The 19398-nt window shown below is 39.9% G+C and overlaps 1 protein-coding gene across 1 annotated transcript in view; it reads left to right on the top strand.

Annotated features, from left to right (window-relative positions):
- The window catches only part of LOC124619168 (WD repeat and FYVE domain-containing protein 3), a 297546-nt gene that overhangs the window by 127067 nt on the left and 151081 nt on the right, over window positions 1–19398 (top strand). The window contains exons 20-24 of the mRNA XM_047145406.1: window positions 4592–4764; window positions 9222–9450; window positions 13070–13206; window positions 13550–13733; window positions 13869–14140. Coding sequence (XP_047001362.1) covers window positions 4592–4764; window positions 9222–9450; window positions 13070–13206; window positions 13550–13733; window positions 13869–14140 — 995 coding nt within the window. The remainder of the gene's footprint in view (window positions 1–4591; window positions 4765–9221; window positions 9451–13069; window positions 13207–13549; window positions 13734–13868; window positions 14141–19398) is intronic.

The following is a 19398-nucleotide window of genomic DNA, read 5'->3' as shown; positions in this document are numbered from 1 at the left end:
TTATTTCGTCTCCATGTGGTGAGGAAATCACTGGTGTAGTGCCCGTAGACATGCAGAACTGAATGTGTTGTGTCGTTGTAAAACTGACAGTGAGACCATTCACAAAAAACTAATCAGTGATACTTTTAAGAAAGTTGTTTACCGCTTCTTCTGTTTCAGTTTGTATACTTGGACTGATTACAATACTAGTGTCATCTGCAAAAAGAACTAATTGTACTTGTTGTATATTATTTGATGAGTGAACGTGTAAATGGCATTTTCAATAGACAGCTCTTCTGAACCCAAACTGTGATTTACTGAGGATATTAATGTCGCTAATGTGAGATACCAATCTAGAATAAATCTTCTTCTCAGAAATTTTGGAAAATGATGTCAGCAGTGAAACAGGTCAGTAGTTATTGACATCTCTCGCATTACCTTTCCTAAAGAGGGTTTTAACGACAGCATATTTCAGCATCTCTAGAAAAATGCCCCGTGTTATTGACACATTATACATTTCGGACAAGACCAGGCTTATTGTATGGGAGCAAATCTTTAGTTGTCTATTGGAAACACTAATGAAACCAGATGAGCTTTCATTGTTGAGAGAATGTATAATTTTCTTAACTTCATAAGAAGAAGAAGTTGATGGTACATTCATGTGATTGAATTTTGTGAGAGTTACTTTTTCAACATACTACTGTGATTTTTCTCTTGAACTGTTTGTCCTATACTTTGCACTATATTTGAGGAATGATTATTAAATATATATCTTACCTGTAGCTCATCATTTATAGCCCTTCCATTCAGTTCGGTAGTGATGTTAACTTGTTCTGTGGCTGGTTGTCCTGTCTCTCATTTCACTACATTCCATATTGCTTTAAGTCTGCTGTCAGAATTGCTATTATCTGACATTATATACATATTCCTTTATTTTTTTAATAACCTTCCTTTGTACTTTTGAGTAGTTTCTGTAGTGTGCAACTACTGCAGGATCTCTACTTGTTCCTGCCAACAGATAAGTTTTCCTTTCACAAGGTAATTTAATCCCTCTAGTGATCCACGGATTTTTACATGGCTGTTTAACGTCCTTTCTGATTTATTATTTTCAATAATGATATGAATTTACCATAGAATAGATCAAATTTGATGTTAGCATTTGGTTCATTATAAATTTCATCCCAGGCCATTTCTTGTAAGCTGTTCTTAAAACATTTGTCCTGGCCTCATTAATTATCCTAACCAATTTCCATTGAGGAATATCCTTCTGTAAGGCACTATGTTATTTATCGTAATTAACTATGCATTACAATCAGAGAGCATTTTTTACTGAATAAACAGTTATTTTCTTACTAAGGTTTGAAGCTCCTCTTTCCTTTCTTCTGTGTTTGTGATTTAAAAACTGGGTGGTTTTGGAAATCAGCCTTATGCAAACACAATTAGTTTTTTAAATTTTTTTATAATTTCCCAGAAATGTTTTGACACCAATGTGTCACCTTCTTTGGGTCATATTTTATTACTGTAAACTACAATATCACATTTGTAATAATTTAACTGCTGTAGGCCTAAGAAATACAATATTTGCAATTTGATCAGTTTTGTTTGAACACTAACCTTAAAATTACATCGCTAACTGAACTGTATTGTTATACATCAATTTAAGTGCTAGTTTTCATCGATTTTTTAATAGCATGTCATCTGCAAACTAGCCATGAAGAAAATTATTACGTGTTTGTGTAGAACTGTTTCAAGGGTAGAGGTTAGGTACATTTCTGTACTTACATTTTCCATCCTGTTTCATGTTGCTGGTTGGTGTCTCAATCAGCTGCTGTTTAGTGCATTGTTTTCACTCAGTTCATCACAAATTTCCACTCACTACTTCACATCACGTGCACTTACACAAAATGTGGTGAAATGTAATCTGCACACACACTTCTGATAACACACTGAATGAGAGGTGTCATGTTGTTGTCGTTGCTCACTTGTTCATCATTGATCTTGTGTTTGTTATGGCACTGATCTGTGTGTGTGTGTGTGTGTGTGTGTGTGTGTGTGTGTGTGTGTGTGTGTGAGAGAGAGAGAGAGAGAGGGAGAGAGAGAGAGAGAGAGAGGTGGGTTGAGAACCCAGAAAACAAGCTTTTTTATGTTTTTTTGTGGGGAGTCATTTTTGTATAGTTCATTGAGTGTTCCAAACAGTGTTTTGTTGCACAGTGTTATATTTTCATTCAGGACTCTCTTTCCCTGTATTATTGCTCTTTGTATGTGGCAGTTCTCCTCTATTGTGAGTTTTTGATAGACCGTTGCTTTCTCTGAGGATCTTCAGATCAGTATCCATGTTTTTTTGGTGGTGGTTTTCATCTATGTATGTACTTGTTATGCCTCCTTGATACTGCAGCTGCTTTTTAACAATGCTGATTGTTTCTTCTACTGGCACATTTGTGTACATGGATGTGATGTCAAAAGATACCAGAGTTGCTGTTGATGTTATGTTTATATCTTTTATCTTTTCTATCAGTTCACTGGTATTTTTTAGGTTTCTGTTGTCTGTGAAAGTATATAATTTCTTTAGCAATGTAAGTGTCTAGCTAGGTGGTAAGATGGTGCATTTTTGAAATTGATTATGGGCCTGATTGGACAGTTATTTTTATGCATCTTTGGTAAACTATTGAGGCTGGGACACGAAACAGGACGGAAAATGTAAGTACAGAAACGTGCATAACCTCTACCCTCGAAACAGCTCTAAACAAATACGTAATAATTTTCTTCATAGCTAGTTTGCAGATGACATGCTGTCAAAAAATTGACGAAAACAAGCACTTAAATCAATGTATAATAACAGTTCAGTTAGCGATGTAATTTTAATGTGAGTGTTCAAACAAAATGAAGCAAATTGCAAATATTGTATTTCTTAGGCCTACAGCAGTTAAATTATTACAAATGTGATATTGTACTTTACAGTAATAAAATATGACCCACAGAAGGTGACACATTGGTGTCGAAACATGTCTAGAAAAGTATAAAAAATAAACTTACTGTGTTTGCATAAGGCTGATTTCCAAAACCACCCAGTTATTTTCTTGCTTTGAGCTTCACCAAAGAAAACATTATCAATTATGTACTACTGTCTTATACAGGATCTTCGGAAACTCCTGTTACTGACTTTGAGGACTTGAAGAGGGGAGTGAGTATGTAATATTTTGAATAGGAACCCATGTCCGGAAATGTACTGTTCCCATTCTACCACAGTTTCTGCTGAGGGAAAGAGAAAAGTCTCAGAGTTGCTTGTCCTGGTATACAATAGGTAGACAGGATGGCATGATATGAGATGGTCACTTGATGTGATTTAACTGTGAGACCTCTTCAGTGCCTGTGTGTTTCTGGTACAATAAACATGGTTCGGTACATGTTTTCAAAATGCACAGACATGCTCCTTGCATATGGCGAGGCTCAAGATAATGGAAGAGCTGCTAGTCAGCTGTTTCACAAAAATTTTCCTGAAGATCTACTGCATCACGTTTAAGAGAACCCGTCAACTACAATTCGAACAAATGTGCGTGCAGTGGGTGTTGTTACGTACTGCATGTGGTTCCTGCACCGCTGCATCAACACATCCTGTCTCCACGGCGAGTTCTGTTCACAGGTGAAACTAAATTTAATAGGGGTTGTGTTCTGAATTCGCAAAACAGCTGTGTCTGGGCAGACAAAAATCCTCATGCCACACGTGTTCAGGGATTTCGGCACCGGTTTGGTATTAACATGTGGGCAGGTATTCTGTATGCTCAAGTGAGTGGGCTGTACCTCCTTCCACTCAAGCTAATTGGACTTGCGTACTTGATCTGCCTACAGAATGCACTGTACATGTTCTTGTAAGCTATACCACTGATTGTCCATCTGGAAATGTAGTTTCAGCATGATGGTGCACCACCGCACTTCTCATGTGAGACATCTCAACAAACAATATGTTAAAAGAGGGATAGGCTGAGGTGGTCCATCTGTGTAGCCTCCGTAATTGCTGCATTTAACTCCTAAGGACTGCTACTTGTTGAGTCTTATGCAAAGTTTAATTTACAAGACTACCTTAGAGTCAGAGGAAGATCTTGCTGACACTAGTTCTGGCCACTGTGCTAGAAATTGAAGAGACACCAGGTGGGATGGAGAGCATGTACCAGAACATGCTTTGCAGGTACAATGTAAAAGCGTTGGTGGTCACCACATTGAGCAGCTGTTTTAATGCATCGATACTGTTCTTATTTACAGTATGCTGGGTTCTTTTTCATTTTGGAGTAATGAAAACTAGTAGTGTTCAAGTGTTAATACAAATAAATGTGTTGAAGTCATAAATGAATGTTTTGTTATGTCTCCCTTTGAATTGTTACCTGACAACTGTACTGTATCACATCTAATTCAGTTCCTCAAGCAGAAGTTGATGATTTGAACATCTGAATGGAAACAACTGTAGAATGGAAATGGTAAGTTTCCGGACATAGGTTCCTGCTCAAAATATTATGTACTCAATCCCCTCTACAAGTCCTAGAAGTTTGTAATGGGCGTTTCCAAACACTCTGTATTTTCTGTTTTATCCATTTGTGTAAACACACATTTTTATTTTCAGATGCAGGAGAATGGGAACCAGAGCCAATGGGAGACTCGGGTGTGAGAATTTGGTGTCCAGAAATTTTGCAAGAAGGTCAATGGCACCATCTAGTGCTAATTGTCAATAGAGCTGTCCTTAAGAATTCTACATTTTCTCTGTATGTTGATGGACGCCCTGTGCATACAAGAAAGGTACTTTCTTGTGTGTAGTGCTTGATATTATTTCAGAGTAAATTATAACATTTGTAAGTGTAAAGTTCTTAGAAACAATGGATAATCTGGGATGGATTAACAGCAGTGAGAATAGTACATAAAATAAGGAAAAGGCAATCACTCACCTATAGCAGACCAATCTTTGGTGCACAGGAACACATGATAGAAAACAGTATTGACAGTAGCCTTCAAGCTCTGCATTTTCTCCAGTAAAAGTGCATACCTACACGCGCCCACACACATTGCCATTTCCGTATTTTACATATTTTTCCATCTATGAATTTCTTTTATTGTTGAACTATGTGCATAGGACAGACCGCTGCTCACCACATGGAGGTGGTGCTGGGCAACAGAGAGGCACATTTAAAAATAGAATAAGCTATTGGACAAAGTCTTTCTTCACATACAGAAAACACACACACTCATACATGCACAATTTTTCAAATTCACGACTTCTGTCATCTCTGGGTACTGAGGTGAGACAGTTTGGTACTGAAGTGAGACAGTTTACTTTTAAATGTACCTTTCTGCTCCTCACTGCCTCCTCTGTTTGGTGAGTATCACATATCAAAGTTCTTACAAAGTAATTTAGAGGATACAGTATTCTTAGTGTGTACATTCATGTACTTTATGTAGAAAGAACACCCTTGTGTTCCTCTGCTGTGTGTGATATATTGTGGTATCCCACTACATATTCCATTAATAAAATGGAGCAAAAAAGAATGTGACCTCATTTCTCTAACTTTATAACTGTAATTCAAGAAAGAACACAGGTGAAGTATTAGGGCCTTTGTAAGATTTTTTTTTTTTTATTTCTGTGTAAACAGAAATACCTGACACCAATTTCATCTGTCCTTGATTTTTTTGAATGTAAAGCTTTCTTCTACATATTCCCAGATAAATTCCATGATATGTGGAATTCACTCCTGTAAGCTTATCTTTCTGCCCTCATTGCCTCACAACTCCTTGTCTGACTATTAAGAGGTGTGTGTAACGTAATCTGAAGGTAACACAAGAGAAACAAAACTTTTGTTGGCCTTCAAAATAATCTCCATGCAATAAGACAAATTCACTGCTAGTATTTGTAAACCTTCTGGATGCTGTAAACAGAGGCACCTAGAGAACTGCTGGCAGAACTGCCTATTCACACTTAACTGACAAAGTGGAAAGGAGTCTACATACACCATGCCAGGGGCATACAGTAGATAAATGAGACAGATGTGTTTAGACTGAGGCAGTTTTGTGCTCGAGAGCAGTCTTAGTGTGTGTTTTAGTTGAGATGTTAGACTGTTGAACAAATATTGTTGTTGTTGTTGTTGTTGTTGTAGTCTTCAGTCCAAAGACTGGTGTGATGCTGCAACCTACATCCTTCTGGATCTGCTTAGTGTATTCATCTCTTGGTCTCCCTCTACAATTTTTACTCTTTGCGCTTCCCTCCCATGCTAAACTGGCGATCCCTTGATGCCCCAGAATGTGTCCTACCAATCAGTCCCTTCTTCTGGTCAAGTTGTGCCACAAATTCCTCTTCTGCCCAGTTCTTCTGCCCAGTTCTATTCAGTACCTCCTCATTAGTCATGTGATCTGCCCATGCAGATATAGTCCATATATATTGAAGAGAGTAACATGCTGTTTGTCTTCTCTGTGAAGCTGTATACTCAGAAATTGAACAACTGTCCTGCACAGTGTTTTTGTTTTATTGCCTGCAGTGGGTATTTTAATATTGCTATAATGTTCTGTCACGGGGAAAATAATTGGTCACAATTCTTGGAACTGTTCTTTGAGTCTTCTGTATTCTCAGTCATTTCAACACTGTATGCATCCCAATGAGGGGATCAGTGAGTGTGTGTGTGGAGTAGTCCACTGAAGACAGTGCTAACCCACAATAGCATCTTTTGCATTACTGCATGATACAAGTTTGGTTAAATTCAAAGACAAGGACATAAATACAACAAGACTGAGCAATGAGACAGTATATTCGAGTGGTGCATATGGAACTAGTTGTTATCAGCTTATGGAGCACTCAAAAGCAGAATAGATAACTTGATCAGGCTAATCCCTACTAATATGATGCTTGGCATTTTCTTCTGCCGACCCCTTCATATGTGCTCTGCTGAAGAATGAAAATATTTGACAGATGAGCTACACTAACAAATGCTTTAGCACCTTAGCTATGTACGTATCTGATGCTCAACACCTCTTTCATCTGGAGTACTTGCTGATTACTTTTAATATTTTTCCAGAATAACAGAGTAAATGTACCATTTTGATGCTGTGGTATTTGGTTGTTCTCTTTAATAATGCTCCCGTTTTCATTTGGATATAAAACATTGTTCTTATAGCGAACTCGTATTTCACTTTTCAGTCATTTTGATTTGTTATGTTCTGTATATGCTGTAATAGTTTTTTCGTAATGGGTTATTGAAGGAAATTTTTTAGCCAAGACATTATACATTACACCCTTAAAAGCAGTGTACAATGGACAAATATATATACCAGAGGCAGTTACAAAATTGGTAACAATTTTCGGTTGGTGTACTCTGAAACACCAACTTTAAATAGGCTTTCAGTTCTTTGAGAACAGGGAGAAATTGCAGAGATGCAAGAGATTTGCCGTATCACATAGTAAGTGTATTTATTGGAGGTGCATAATAAAAGAGAATGAGTATGGGTTACATGATGATTGATTGCAAAAAATTCTAAGAAAACATTACCTTTCATGGGATGGGCACCAGCAGTGTTAACTGCTGTACGATTCATAGTGCAGAAAAATATATGTACACTATTTATAAATTTTTGCATCACTCTGTGAATGTCATCCAAGGAAATAATCAAATCAATGCAATAATAGTCCTCATAGGACTATTGCATCAACATATGGAAAAATTAAGATTCTATTTCTAGTGGTGTTTTGACCAAAAAAAAAAAAAAAAAAAAAAAAAAAAAAAAAAAAAAAAAAAAAAAAAAAAAAAAAACTGTAACAAGACCACAGTTCAGAACAGATGTTAAGCTAGTTGTTCTTAGAATTAATGCTTGTAGTGAAAAGTTTAACAGAAGCTTGCATTTTTTGAATTTAGTGGAATCTTTCTAAAAATCACTTGTGCCAAGTTTAAATATGCTGCGGCTGCTTAAGCAGATGGGCTGTAATGGGCACTCTGCTGGAAAAAGTGCATACATTTGCTTAAATAATCAGATACTAAGTACTTTGTAGGATATTTTAGAAACTGTGCACTACCAGCAATGCAGGTTCAGAACGATGTTTTGGTGTGATAGATCTCGAAATGGCTCAGTGGTAAACTGCCACTTATCAGTTCTTTCATCTTTGGCAGTATTCATTGATCTGAAAAAGCCCACCTGTAACTGGGTTGGTAAGTCAGCTCAAAGGTCAGCAGAAGGTGACGGCATACCACCTCTAACACTGCCATGAATATAAAGCACTATGGTGTTCAACACAGTCTTTGGATTGATGACTGCTTTACATTGGGTCTTGAAAGATGTGGAGGGACACAGCATTTTTTCATTAGAAATCAGTCACATCATTTCCTGTGCTGTAGGAGAATGGGCAATGTCATCGTATTTTCAGTTTCCCAGGTATTCATTGAAAATTGAGCCCAGTCTTGTTCTTGAAGCTTCAGTGATTGTAATAATTACGAGTAATATAGGAGTTCTTACACCTTTTGAAACTGTAATAAAGTATTATTTGGCCCAGATTTGTTTCCCTTTTATTTTTTTGCAGTCACCACAGAAGATGCTTTAAATAAACAGCAAAATACTTTATTACAGTCATAAAAGACAGAATAATCCCATATTACTTGTAAAACTGCGACTGAAAGAGAGGCCTCTACCACAATAAATACACAAAATAGTTACACTTTTATCACTATTTTCATCACTAGAATTGTGGTCTTTCTTGTAAACTTTCACTGAAGTCTCTTCACAAATTGAAATGGAAAGCCATGTGCTTATTTACACTGAAGTATGTGGAAGAAACACCTGTGGCCATATGGTTGGCCTGCACCAAGCACTCTAGCTTTCCAAGCTGTGATGCTAGAGGGACACACATGGCAGAAGGCCACATGCATGTAGTATCTGCTGAAGCACGTGGGAGAATTGTACTTGCCAAATGATGTCAACTGGCTAAGTTTATGCAACTCGCTTTTCTTCAGATAAAATCGCAACTTGTCATATAATCTCAGACTGTGCATGTATAAATACTTCATAGTTTCAGAACATTTATGCAGTGTACAATGTTTGATTTATAGATGAAACATTACATCATTGTGCTGTTTTCTGACCATGAATGAGATGATGTTGATGTAATGTTTTTCTTCAACAAATTTCATTTTATAGCTAACAAATTTCCTGTAATGTGTCACTTCTGTTGTGCATTGATTATTAATAATAGAGACTGAGATCCCTCTCTCTCTTTTTCTGTCTAGCTGCACTACATCTCACAGAACCCAGGAGGCGGTGCAGCAAATCTGACTGTGGCATCATCAGTGTACGGGTACATAGGGACGCCGCCAGTCTGGCGTCGCAACTCGCGACTTGTTTGGAAACAAGGACCTTGCCACTTGCTGGAAGAGGTTCTGAGCCCACAGACTGTCTCTCTTTTGCATCAACTAGGGCCACACTATATGGGCAGTTTACAAGCACCGGAACTTAATGGTATATTGCATTTTAATTACTATGAATATTTGAACCACTTGTACTTAATTTTTGTTTGTGTATTTGAAAGAGAATTTTTATATTGCAAAAATTTCAATGACGAAGAATGCGCAAATGTAAAACCTAGCTCAGGATGTATGCAACAAAAACAAATTAACATTCTCTGTACAGATAAAATTAAAAGAAATTGGCAGATCTAAGACTTGTGCATGAATTAATTCAGTCTGGTCACTGTCCGTAGAAACTACATTGTGTTGTGATTTCCCTAAAAGTTGGCATTCAGAGAGTCTCTCAGTGCTCTTTCTTGACTGTTACTCCACGATGCATTGTTTCCAAGCAGTGATGGCTGGAAGTCAGTTGTTCACTCATTTAGTGCTTTGGAGAGCCACAAAATGGATGTCCCTACTTCCACAAAGTGCTGTGTAACTTTGAAAACATTTTACAGGTGTAATCAGTTTTCACATATTCGTTGGTGTACCTCACTTCCATAGTTGTCTTGCTTGCAACAGTTTGTTGTTAAATGGGGAAGAGTTTGACTGATGATGAAATTCTTATTGTGCTTGAAGAATGTGGTTCAGAAATTGATGATAATCCTTTTTAAATCAATGACGGTATTTCTGGAATGCATGGTAATCTGCTTGAATCCTTAATTTTCTGAGCAGGACATGCAGGGAAGTGGAAAAAGTTTGTCACCTGGAGGCTGCAGCAGTCACTATGGCCTGAGTGGAATGTGTTAAATTAACTAATTTGTTACACAAAATGATTGGTGTAGGCTAAGGGAGCTATTTGAGAAAACGTAACCTACTGAATTTTGAAGGTTAAAAAAAAAAAAAAGTATGTGGTGAGTGAATCAGTTCAGGACACTGTGATGTGAACATCTAGCTAATCAAATGGTTGTTGGTTCTCAGTTGAAATATCAGGCAGTCTAGAACACACTTTTGCATTTTCAAAATTTTATTGATGTATCAGGTTGTTTTGAAAGCTTCAACTACTCACATATCTGTAATAGTACAATAAAAGTAATTAACATTTGTGTTGTGATCCTATGATTTATCAGGTCTCGGTAAGGTTTAAGAAAGGGGTGATAACATTTGAGGCCATTGATTTCACTGTTCTGTGTATGTACTGCCATTTATGTGACTGTTGTAATGATAAAATCATCCTAAAGTTGCTTGCAGACTTCGAACTGAATCATTCTGTGATGCTGTAGTATGACTCTTTATCTGAATGGAGATTATTCTTTTATGTATTATACTGCTCCATCATTTTTAATATACCAGACTATATTTTGACTATTTATGCATGAAATAGTCTCTCAGAGTCAGCCTTTATAAATCAAGTGAAGTGGTCTTCAAAGGATAATCAATCTGAATCATTGACTAAAGACAAAATGAGGAACAGTTCTCTTGCAAATTGTTGGTATGCTCTGATGTTTCTAGCAATATCTGTTACACACAGGAGCAGCATGTTGTTAAAAGAACTGTAGGATATTTTACACAGATGCTGTTTTTACCACAAGGCAATTCTGATGGAAAACAGTGTGACACCTGGCCTAAAGACTGTGGTTAATTATTTGAGCTAAATGTGTGAAGGGGGTACACTTATACTTAATCACTACTTGTAATATAATGTAGATAGACAAATAAAAAAATCTACTCATCAAGCAGCGGCAGGGGAACATAAACACAAAAGGATTTAACTTTCACAAGCTTTCTGAGCCAGTGGCTCCTTCTTCTGGTGGAAGAGTTGAAGGGGAAGGGGTGAAGGAAAAGGAGTGGAAGCTTTATGGAAAGAACAACAGTTTAGAAAAGTCACCCAGGACCTCAGGTCAGGGGAGACTTACTCCCCTTTAGTTCTTCCCCCAGAAGAAGGAGCCACTGGCTCCGAAAGCTTGTGAAAGTTAAATCCTTTTGTGTGTGTGCTCCCCTGCCACTGCTTGTTGAGTAAATTTTTTTTTATCTGTCCATTTACATTATATTATCAATAATTATTTTCTTTGTTAATACTACTTAGGCTTGTGTGGCGCCAACTTCCCAAGTGTTCTAATGGGAGTTCTCTCTGTCATCTTTAAAGAAGTGGCAGAGCAGCCAAGTAGAAAAATGAGAGTGTAGCACTATATGTGCTTCATTTCATTCAAGCTAGAGGGGGGAAACGTTAGTCTTAAAGATGTAAAAATACAGTGGAGTGGTCATTCTCAAAAAGATAAACCTGTCAGTTTTTGCAAAATATTTGTTGAAATATTTAGAACCTATCACATATTTCATTTAATGTTCAACTGGAAAAGAAGTTACAGGGTGCATGGTAAAGCAAAAGATAATTGAAGGCAGGAAGAAAGAAAAAACATTGGGATGAGGAGGGAAGGTAGGTGAATGAGAAAATTAACTAAATAAATAAAATACATGCGTCAAGTTAATAAAAAGTACATGTAACAAAGGCAGCACAGGTAGAGAGACAGAGGGGAAAAGAGATAGATAGATAGAGAGAGAGAGAGAGAGAGAGGGGGGGGGGGGGGGGGAGAAGGTTGATGCTAAGAACTGGGAAATTCGGGGCGGGGGGGGGGGGGGAGAAGGTTGATGCTAAGAACTGGGAAATTCGGGGGGGGGGGGGGGGGGTTGGGGGGGGGGGTGGACATTAGTGTGAATTAAAATCAAATTGATGATGGGAACCAAACGTGTGTTGGGTAGTGAATTCCCATTTCCACAAGTTTGAGGAAATAATGTTGAGTGAGGGAAGCCAAATGGCATGATCCGTAAAATAAGAATCCATGACTGCTGTTAAGTTTGATAACTTATTCAGCAATACATTGTTCTGTGTTGTTTTTGTAGGCAATTTTCTTGTGGCCATTCATTCTTAATAATTTCTAAGTACCACTGAAATCAATATAAAAAGCTAGGTCAGACATGCACAGTAACTGACAGATAACATGTGTACACTAACAAGTCTCCATTCTTTTAGTTACATGTTTTGTAACGATAGTGAAACTATGATTTATGTTCTTGCCTGTTTTCTCAGAACAGATGTACAATGGGTTCAGTCACACAGGTAAGGAGGCATGATTTAAGTGTGTTGTTGGGTGTGATAAGTATATTACGTAGGTCAGGTGAATGACAAAGTGGTAATCCTTGTCTTCGGCAACTATACCTCTTTCTGCTGTTTCTTACCTAACTCTTGCCTTTAATCTTGATGAAGGGATTTCAGTAATTCTGAAAGTTGGAAATTCAAGTTAGTTTTAAAGTGCCTGTGCCCACGATTAATTATTACTTATTCTTCACATGTAATAATACATCTTTTAGTTTACAGATCAAATATTAGGTTATTGTAATGTGGAAAACTTGTGCACTGCTACAATTAGTCAACACCTTTCTTTCTGTAGCAGGATTTGCATGCCTCCTTTTCAATTGTGGTACATGGTACTGGGAAATTTTATAATAATGATTATAAATAAAAATGTGTTTTTACCTTTTTCATAAACATTATAAAGCAATGCCTTAACTGTTACTCGTTTTAGACTACTAGGTGGTGGGCTAATGTGTTCTTAAAAGAGAAAATTGATAGATAAAATAATATTTTGTCAGTTGTAGTAGTTTTTGTGTTTTACAGTGGTCTTCCCTTTTGTTAGGGATTGAACCACTACCATCATTAATCGCAGAGGAGAAAGTAATATTTGGATTAAATGCAAAAGCTGTGTCACAGCTTACATTGGCAAAGATCAGAAAAGTATACAGTAGAGCTGACAATAAAGCAATTGCCAAACAGGTATGTATGACTTCTTTTCCCTTCTTTTTCGAGTAGAGGTGCGTTAGTATTGCATGTGTGTATTGAATGTTAAATGTGTAGTATGCATTATCAAACTGGTTGTGCCAGTTATGAATTTTAAGTCTAGGGTATTGTGTTGTCAGAAATATATTGTGTCCTTGTAGTGTATTTTGTAATCTTTAATGTTTACTGAAGATGTGTAGAATGAACCAGGGCCTAAAGTTGTCAGTGAGGGGAATTTCGCTTGAAATAATGAAGTTGTAGCCTGAAAATGTTTGGAGATTATAGCCTTACATTAAAAACTTGTTAAAGTTTTGACATAAATCTGCAAAATGTGTTTCAGCTTGGTATGTCATCTCATGAAAATGCTACACCAATTAGGATACTGCATAACTCTGCCGGTCATTTGAGTGGCCCTGCACGCTCTCTTGGAGGTGTTGTTATCGGGTACTTGGGAGTGCGTGTCTTCTCCCCGAGACCAGTTACCAAAATGGTTGACAATGTTGGAGGCTGTTCTGTTCTACTAGGTATGAAACTGTAGGTAGATGTTAAGTCAGCGAAGAAGATGTAGAATGACATTAAAATAGTGTTAGTGTTTCAGTGTTTTCTCACATGTCTGTGTCAGACTGTATGAGCTAATTAAGCTTGTTTTCTCGGTACAGGGTTAATCGCTATGGCTCAAGATGTGGAAAGTTTGTATGCTGCAGTCAAGGCACTTGTGTGTGTCGTTCGCAGCAACAGATCAGCACAGTTAGAAATGGACCGTCGCCGTGGGTACCAGACATTAGCTATGCTGTTGCGCAAGAAGCGCCCTCTTCTGAATAGCCACATACTACATTTAACCTTCAGCCTTGTTGGAACAGTTGACAGTGGCCGTGAAAGTTCTACTATTCCAAACACAACTGCATTCCATGATCTCCTCTGTGATGTGGAGGTACAGACATTGCCTTGTTGGTAGCTTTATTATAGGCAGGATAATTTTATATGCAAATTTAAAATGCAGATTTTTTGGCTCATAATTTTTGTTTTTGTTGAATATAGTGAAAAGTGAGTACAGCTGTGAATCTCTACGTTCATCTTTATAATGTTTTAAAATATTTGTAAATAAAGAGCTAAAAAACTACATTCACTTTGTGAGGATCGAGATGTTATGTACGGTAATATCGAACCCAACATTAAGTATTCGCTCGTTTATAATGAATTAACTTTATTTCGATCATGTCAGTGCAAACACATCAGCTCGAATACAGAGTTCGAAACACACAGAGATCAAGATCAACAGTTTTCAAAGAAGTTCGTTCTCGAAGATGAGGCGGTCGACTCTTGCAGTCGATAACTGCCACAGAGCCCCTGCCGGTAGTGCGGAGCACGGTGAGGATGAAGAGAGGCGTGTGTGCACCTGGCTGGCTGATGGCACAGGGGCGCGTGACCGATCGTGTCGTGGCAGGCGCGATCGGACCGTTTCTCGATGTCTTGGTAGGCGTGACCTGCAGAGGGAAGGAGGTGCAGAAGGCGTCCACAGGTTGACCGTGCCATGCTGCTGATGGCACGGTGGAAGCAGAAGGCAGCAGCGTGTCGGTGGGGAGAACATCGTCGCGCTGATGCCGTGCGGCGCAGCGGGGTTTTGATCCGATCAAAGGTGCGGAGTGTGTCGAAGATGCAATGTGATGTATTGCCAAAGTATTTGCCGGCAAGTGCCGCGATAAGTACAACGTGTCCGGTAACAGTTTGTTATTGGCCATATGACATAAAGGAGCAAGCATGCTGTGGCTTAACAGGTTGCGGTAATGATGGAGTTATAGAGGCGATTGATGTCGCAGCAGGGGAGAAAACAGCTAGCTACACATGATTGACCTTGGCGGCGGATGACTTCGGTGTAGATGGAAGCGTCACCTGAGAGTCCGTGGACGGTGAGTATGTTACAGCGGTAGATGGCAGGATGTTCCAAGTGGAGTTGACAGTGTCAGTGTTTTGATGTGTGGAACAACCATGATCAAAGTTTGGGGGGTGTAGCTGTGAGCCCTGTCCATGATGCATGGCGAGGGCGAGAGGTAGTGGAAGGCGGACGTGGTCGGCGAAACCAAGGTCGGAGCAGGAAGGCGATGAGACATAATGTGAACATGAAGAAGTCGAATTGGCGGATGAACTACTGGTCCATGGCGGAGAGGCAACACAGTTTGATGGAACTGGAGTTGCGTGTGTGCTGTCACTGTCAGTGCTGCAGTCGAGTCGTAAAGCTGCAAGCTGCTCGTTCGAAACTGATGCGCGGTCATGTGTCGGAGCGGAAAGATGCTCACTTGTCGAAGCAGTAACGGAAGATGTGTTGGTCGTACACTGCGGAGGTAGTGAAGAGGGCGGCAAAGCAAGCGGCACTGGAATGTGGCTGGTTATGCTGTGGCACAGAAATAAAGTGTCTGGAACTACCGAGGAAAGATGGCAGCGGCGTAAATAAGTTGCTTGTATCACATCAGTAACGTAGAATTTCCACTTGAGGCGGCGTGATGATGGCAGTTGTGACATCTGGGACATAGATCCATGTAGCGTGATCGTCAGGGTATCATTTGTAGCTGGTAGTAATGGCAAAAGATCGTCAGCAGTCGGTCGGTGTTGGCTGCAGCATGTGTAACTGATCTTGTACCAACAAGTTGTATGTCGCTATTTGCTCATGTAGCTGTCGCAGTTGTTCAGGTGAAAATGTATGTCGTGAAGTAGTCTGCTGTGTATCACTGAGTAAGATGGGGTTGAAATCAGAATCTGTCTCTATCAAAGGGTAACCTGGCATACACGACAAGGTCGGCAGCACAGTATTGATGTAACAGTTCAAGTAGAAGGGATCGTGTGTGCGATAGCGAATGTGAAACTCAGTACTCGGTGGTGGCGGAGTGAGAACACGTTCACTGCTGTATGAAGCATTGATACGGCTGAAATCTTCTGTGGTGGGTGAACAAGTTGCGGGCGCAATTGAGTAGTGAACGGCCGGGCGGTAAGCGTGCGCAGTGTCGGTGAGTTGTTGACAAGATGCGGGTGCGGTAGCTGTGGCGGGATTGCATGTTGCGCAGCTGTTTGTTTCGACTGGGTTGAGGTCAGTGAGCCAGCAGGCGGGGGCCGTGACGTCGCTGTCGGGCAGAGTCGGTGCAGCTCGAGTGCTGCGTAGAGGGAGGTGTGGCACGTCCAGTGTTGCACTGAGAAACAGCCAGCATTCTCATTGGTGTAATTGGTGCATTGTCGTTGATCGGTAGGATTTCCTTGATGAAACTGTTCTTGTGATGTTGGTGACAGGTGCTGAATTAAAGCGGCTTTTACTCTGGTGTACTTGTCACTCAAATTGTCACAGGTAATGTCCGTAATTATATAATGATAGTCCTTTAGGTGCCTGAAGAGTACGAGGTATTTTTCACTTTCGTCGGTGATGCCATAAGAGGAGAATATATACTCCGCAGCCATGAACCACATTGGAAGTTGGTCCGAGAGAAATGTTGGTAGTTGAATGCTGCAAATGAGGGACAAGCGCGGAGAAGCGGTGGAAGAGTTGGCGCGAACATTCGAACTCTGGAAGACGGGCTGTGCGGAAACTGGGTCAAACGAATTTGTATGCGGCGTGGAAAACACGGTAGCCGTGATGGGCATTTGTAAATTCGACCAGGCATGCCATTTAGCCATAGTTCAGAGTTCGTGCGAACTGGGATTTGCAACATAGTCCCTGTTTGTTGCAGTCCATTGTTTGGCATGATTGTCTGATGTCGAAGCACTGCACAAAGTTAATTCATTACACAAAAGCAAGTCAAAATTGTCCAAATTAATCAGCGAAGGAAAACTGCACTGTCCGGAAGTGAAATTACCGACACGTTGAGCGGATTTCGACGGACAACGTGTGCGCCTCGGTCGTATTGTCGACGTGTGGGAAGGTGATGAAAGTTACCAAAAAGCACGATTCACACAAGAGTCGGGAATTTACACACTAATTACACTTCCTGTACACTGCATCCAGATGCGGTGCGATGCGAAGTTGATGGACGTAGAAATCCGACAAAGGGTTGCTGCATTGTTTGTCCATGGCGATGTTCCAGTACACATTTCTGGCGTCGTAAGCCGCATTCGTGAACGTTGGGGTCACGAGTATGGGGATCGAGATGTTACGTACGGTAATATTGAACACAGCATTAAGTATTCACTCGTTTATAATGAATTAACTTTATTTCGAACATGTTGGTACAAACACATCCGCTCGAATACAGAGTTCGGAACACACTGAGATCAACAGTTTTCAAAGAAGTTTGTTCTCAAATATTAGGCGGTCGACTCTTGCAGTCAATAACTGCCACTACTTTATTGGACAATTATATCAACACAGGCACATTAAGAATTGAGATTATTCTATCCCTTAATGATTTGAAGGCAAATGATGAAAGAAAGATGAAAATATAATGAAAATGTGTAAAAAAATTTTAACATACCTTCGGCATTTGGGATCACGATGGTTAGTTGTTAGCCAGGCAGAGCTTACTGAGTTGTACGCTGTGAACATATGTTCTGCAGACTCTAATATTTCATTGATTCCCTCAACTAAACAATATCACTAGCTACTTATAAATATGTGTTAGGAGAAAAACTGACTCGAGGGGAGTGGGGGTCAGTTTTATTGTAATAAGTGCTAAATATATATTTAAAGCCACATACTGCATCTTGCTTTCAATATTTTCAGGACAGTTCAGATTACTCTTAGCACTCCTACCATCCCAAAAGCAATAGCTCATTTTTTTCTGTAGGTGTGTTTGTATGAACTTCTAAATGACTTCTTCTTCTTCCAAAACACCATTTTCAGAAATGAGTCATTAGTAATACTAGGTAAAATTTTTAATGTCATTTGCTGATGATCAGCTTGTTATGATGTGTGTGCATTGGAATGTTTACTTCGTGACAGAACTGTTGGCCAATACTTAACCTTCAGGAAGTGAATTGTATAGTACTGCTGATAGACCAATATAAAAGTAAAAATGATAAACTTCCTAGTTAGAAAAACTAATAGCTCCTTCCTGAGGAAGGGGAGAGGAATAGGTTTGTGAAGATTCAAAGGAATGTCAGCTCACTCTGAGCTCAGGATAAGAGGTACACACCTGTAACAATATTATGAAAAGGAAAGTTGCCACTCACCATATAGAGAAGATGCTGAGTCACAGATAGACACAACAAAAAGGCTGTCATAAATAAAGCTTTTGGCTTCTGAGGTCTTCATCAACTGACACACACACACACACACACACACACACACACACACACAAATGCAACTCACACACACACACGACTGCATTCTCAGGTAACTGTAGCCATACTGTGAGTAGCAGCACCAGTGCATGGTGGGAGTGGCGACTTGTTGGGTGTAAGGAGGAGGCTGGGGCAGGGAGGGGGAGGGATAGTAGAGTAGGGGTGAAAGCCAGAGCAGTGCAGCTGGGGAGCGCCAGGGATGAGGTGGAGAGAGGGTAGGGCAGCTATGTGCAGTTGGGAGGGTAGACGGAGGGCAGTGGAGAGATGGGGAAGGAATGGAGGCAGAAAAGGAGCGAAGTAGAAAGACTGGGGGAGTGTGATGGTGGAATGAGGGCTGCATAATGCTGGAATGGGAAGAGGGAGGCTGGATGACTGAGGACAATGACTAACAAAGGTTACAGGAACATAGGATATATTGCAGGGAAAGTTCCCACGTGCGCATTTCAGAAAAGCTGGTGTTGGTGGAAAGGATCAATATGGCACAGGCTGTGAAGCAGTCATTGAAATAAAGGCTGTCATGTTTGGCAGCGTGCTCAGCAACTGGATGGTCCACTTGTTTCTTGGCCACAGTTTGTCAGTGACCATTTATATGGACAGACAGTTTGTTGGTTGCCATGCCCACATAGAATGCAGCGCAGTAGTTGCAGCATATCTTGTAGATCACATGATTGGTTTCACAGGTAGGCCTGCCTTTGACGGGAAAGGTGATGTTTGTGACTGGACTGGAGTGGGTGGTGGTGGGAGGATGTATGGGACAGGTCTTGCATCTAGGTCTATTACAGGGGTATGAGCCATGAGGTAGGGAGTTGGGAGCAGGGATTGTGTAGGGAAGGACGAGTATATAGTGTAGGTTCGGTGGGTGGCAGAATACCACTGTGAGAGGGGTGGGAAGGATAGTGGGCAGGACATTTCTCATTTCAGGGCATGTCA

This window comes from Schistocerca americana, chromosome 1 (assembly GCF_021461395.2).
Source record: "Schistocerca americana isolate TAMUIC-IGC-003095 chromosome 1, iqSchAmer2.1, whole genome shotgun sequence".
In the NCBI taxonomy this organism is placed as follows: Eukaryota; Metazoa; Arthropoda; class Insecta; order Orthoptera; family Acrididae; genus Schistocerca; species Schistocerca americana.
This window is presented reverse-complemented; position numbering and strand designations above follow the sequence as displayed.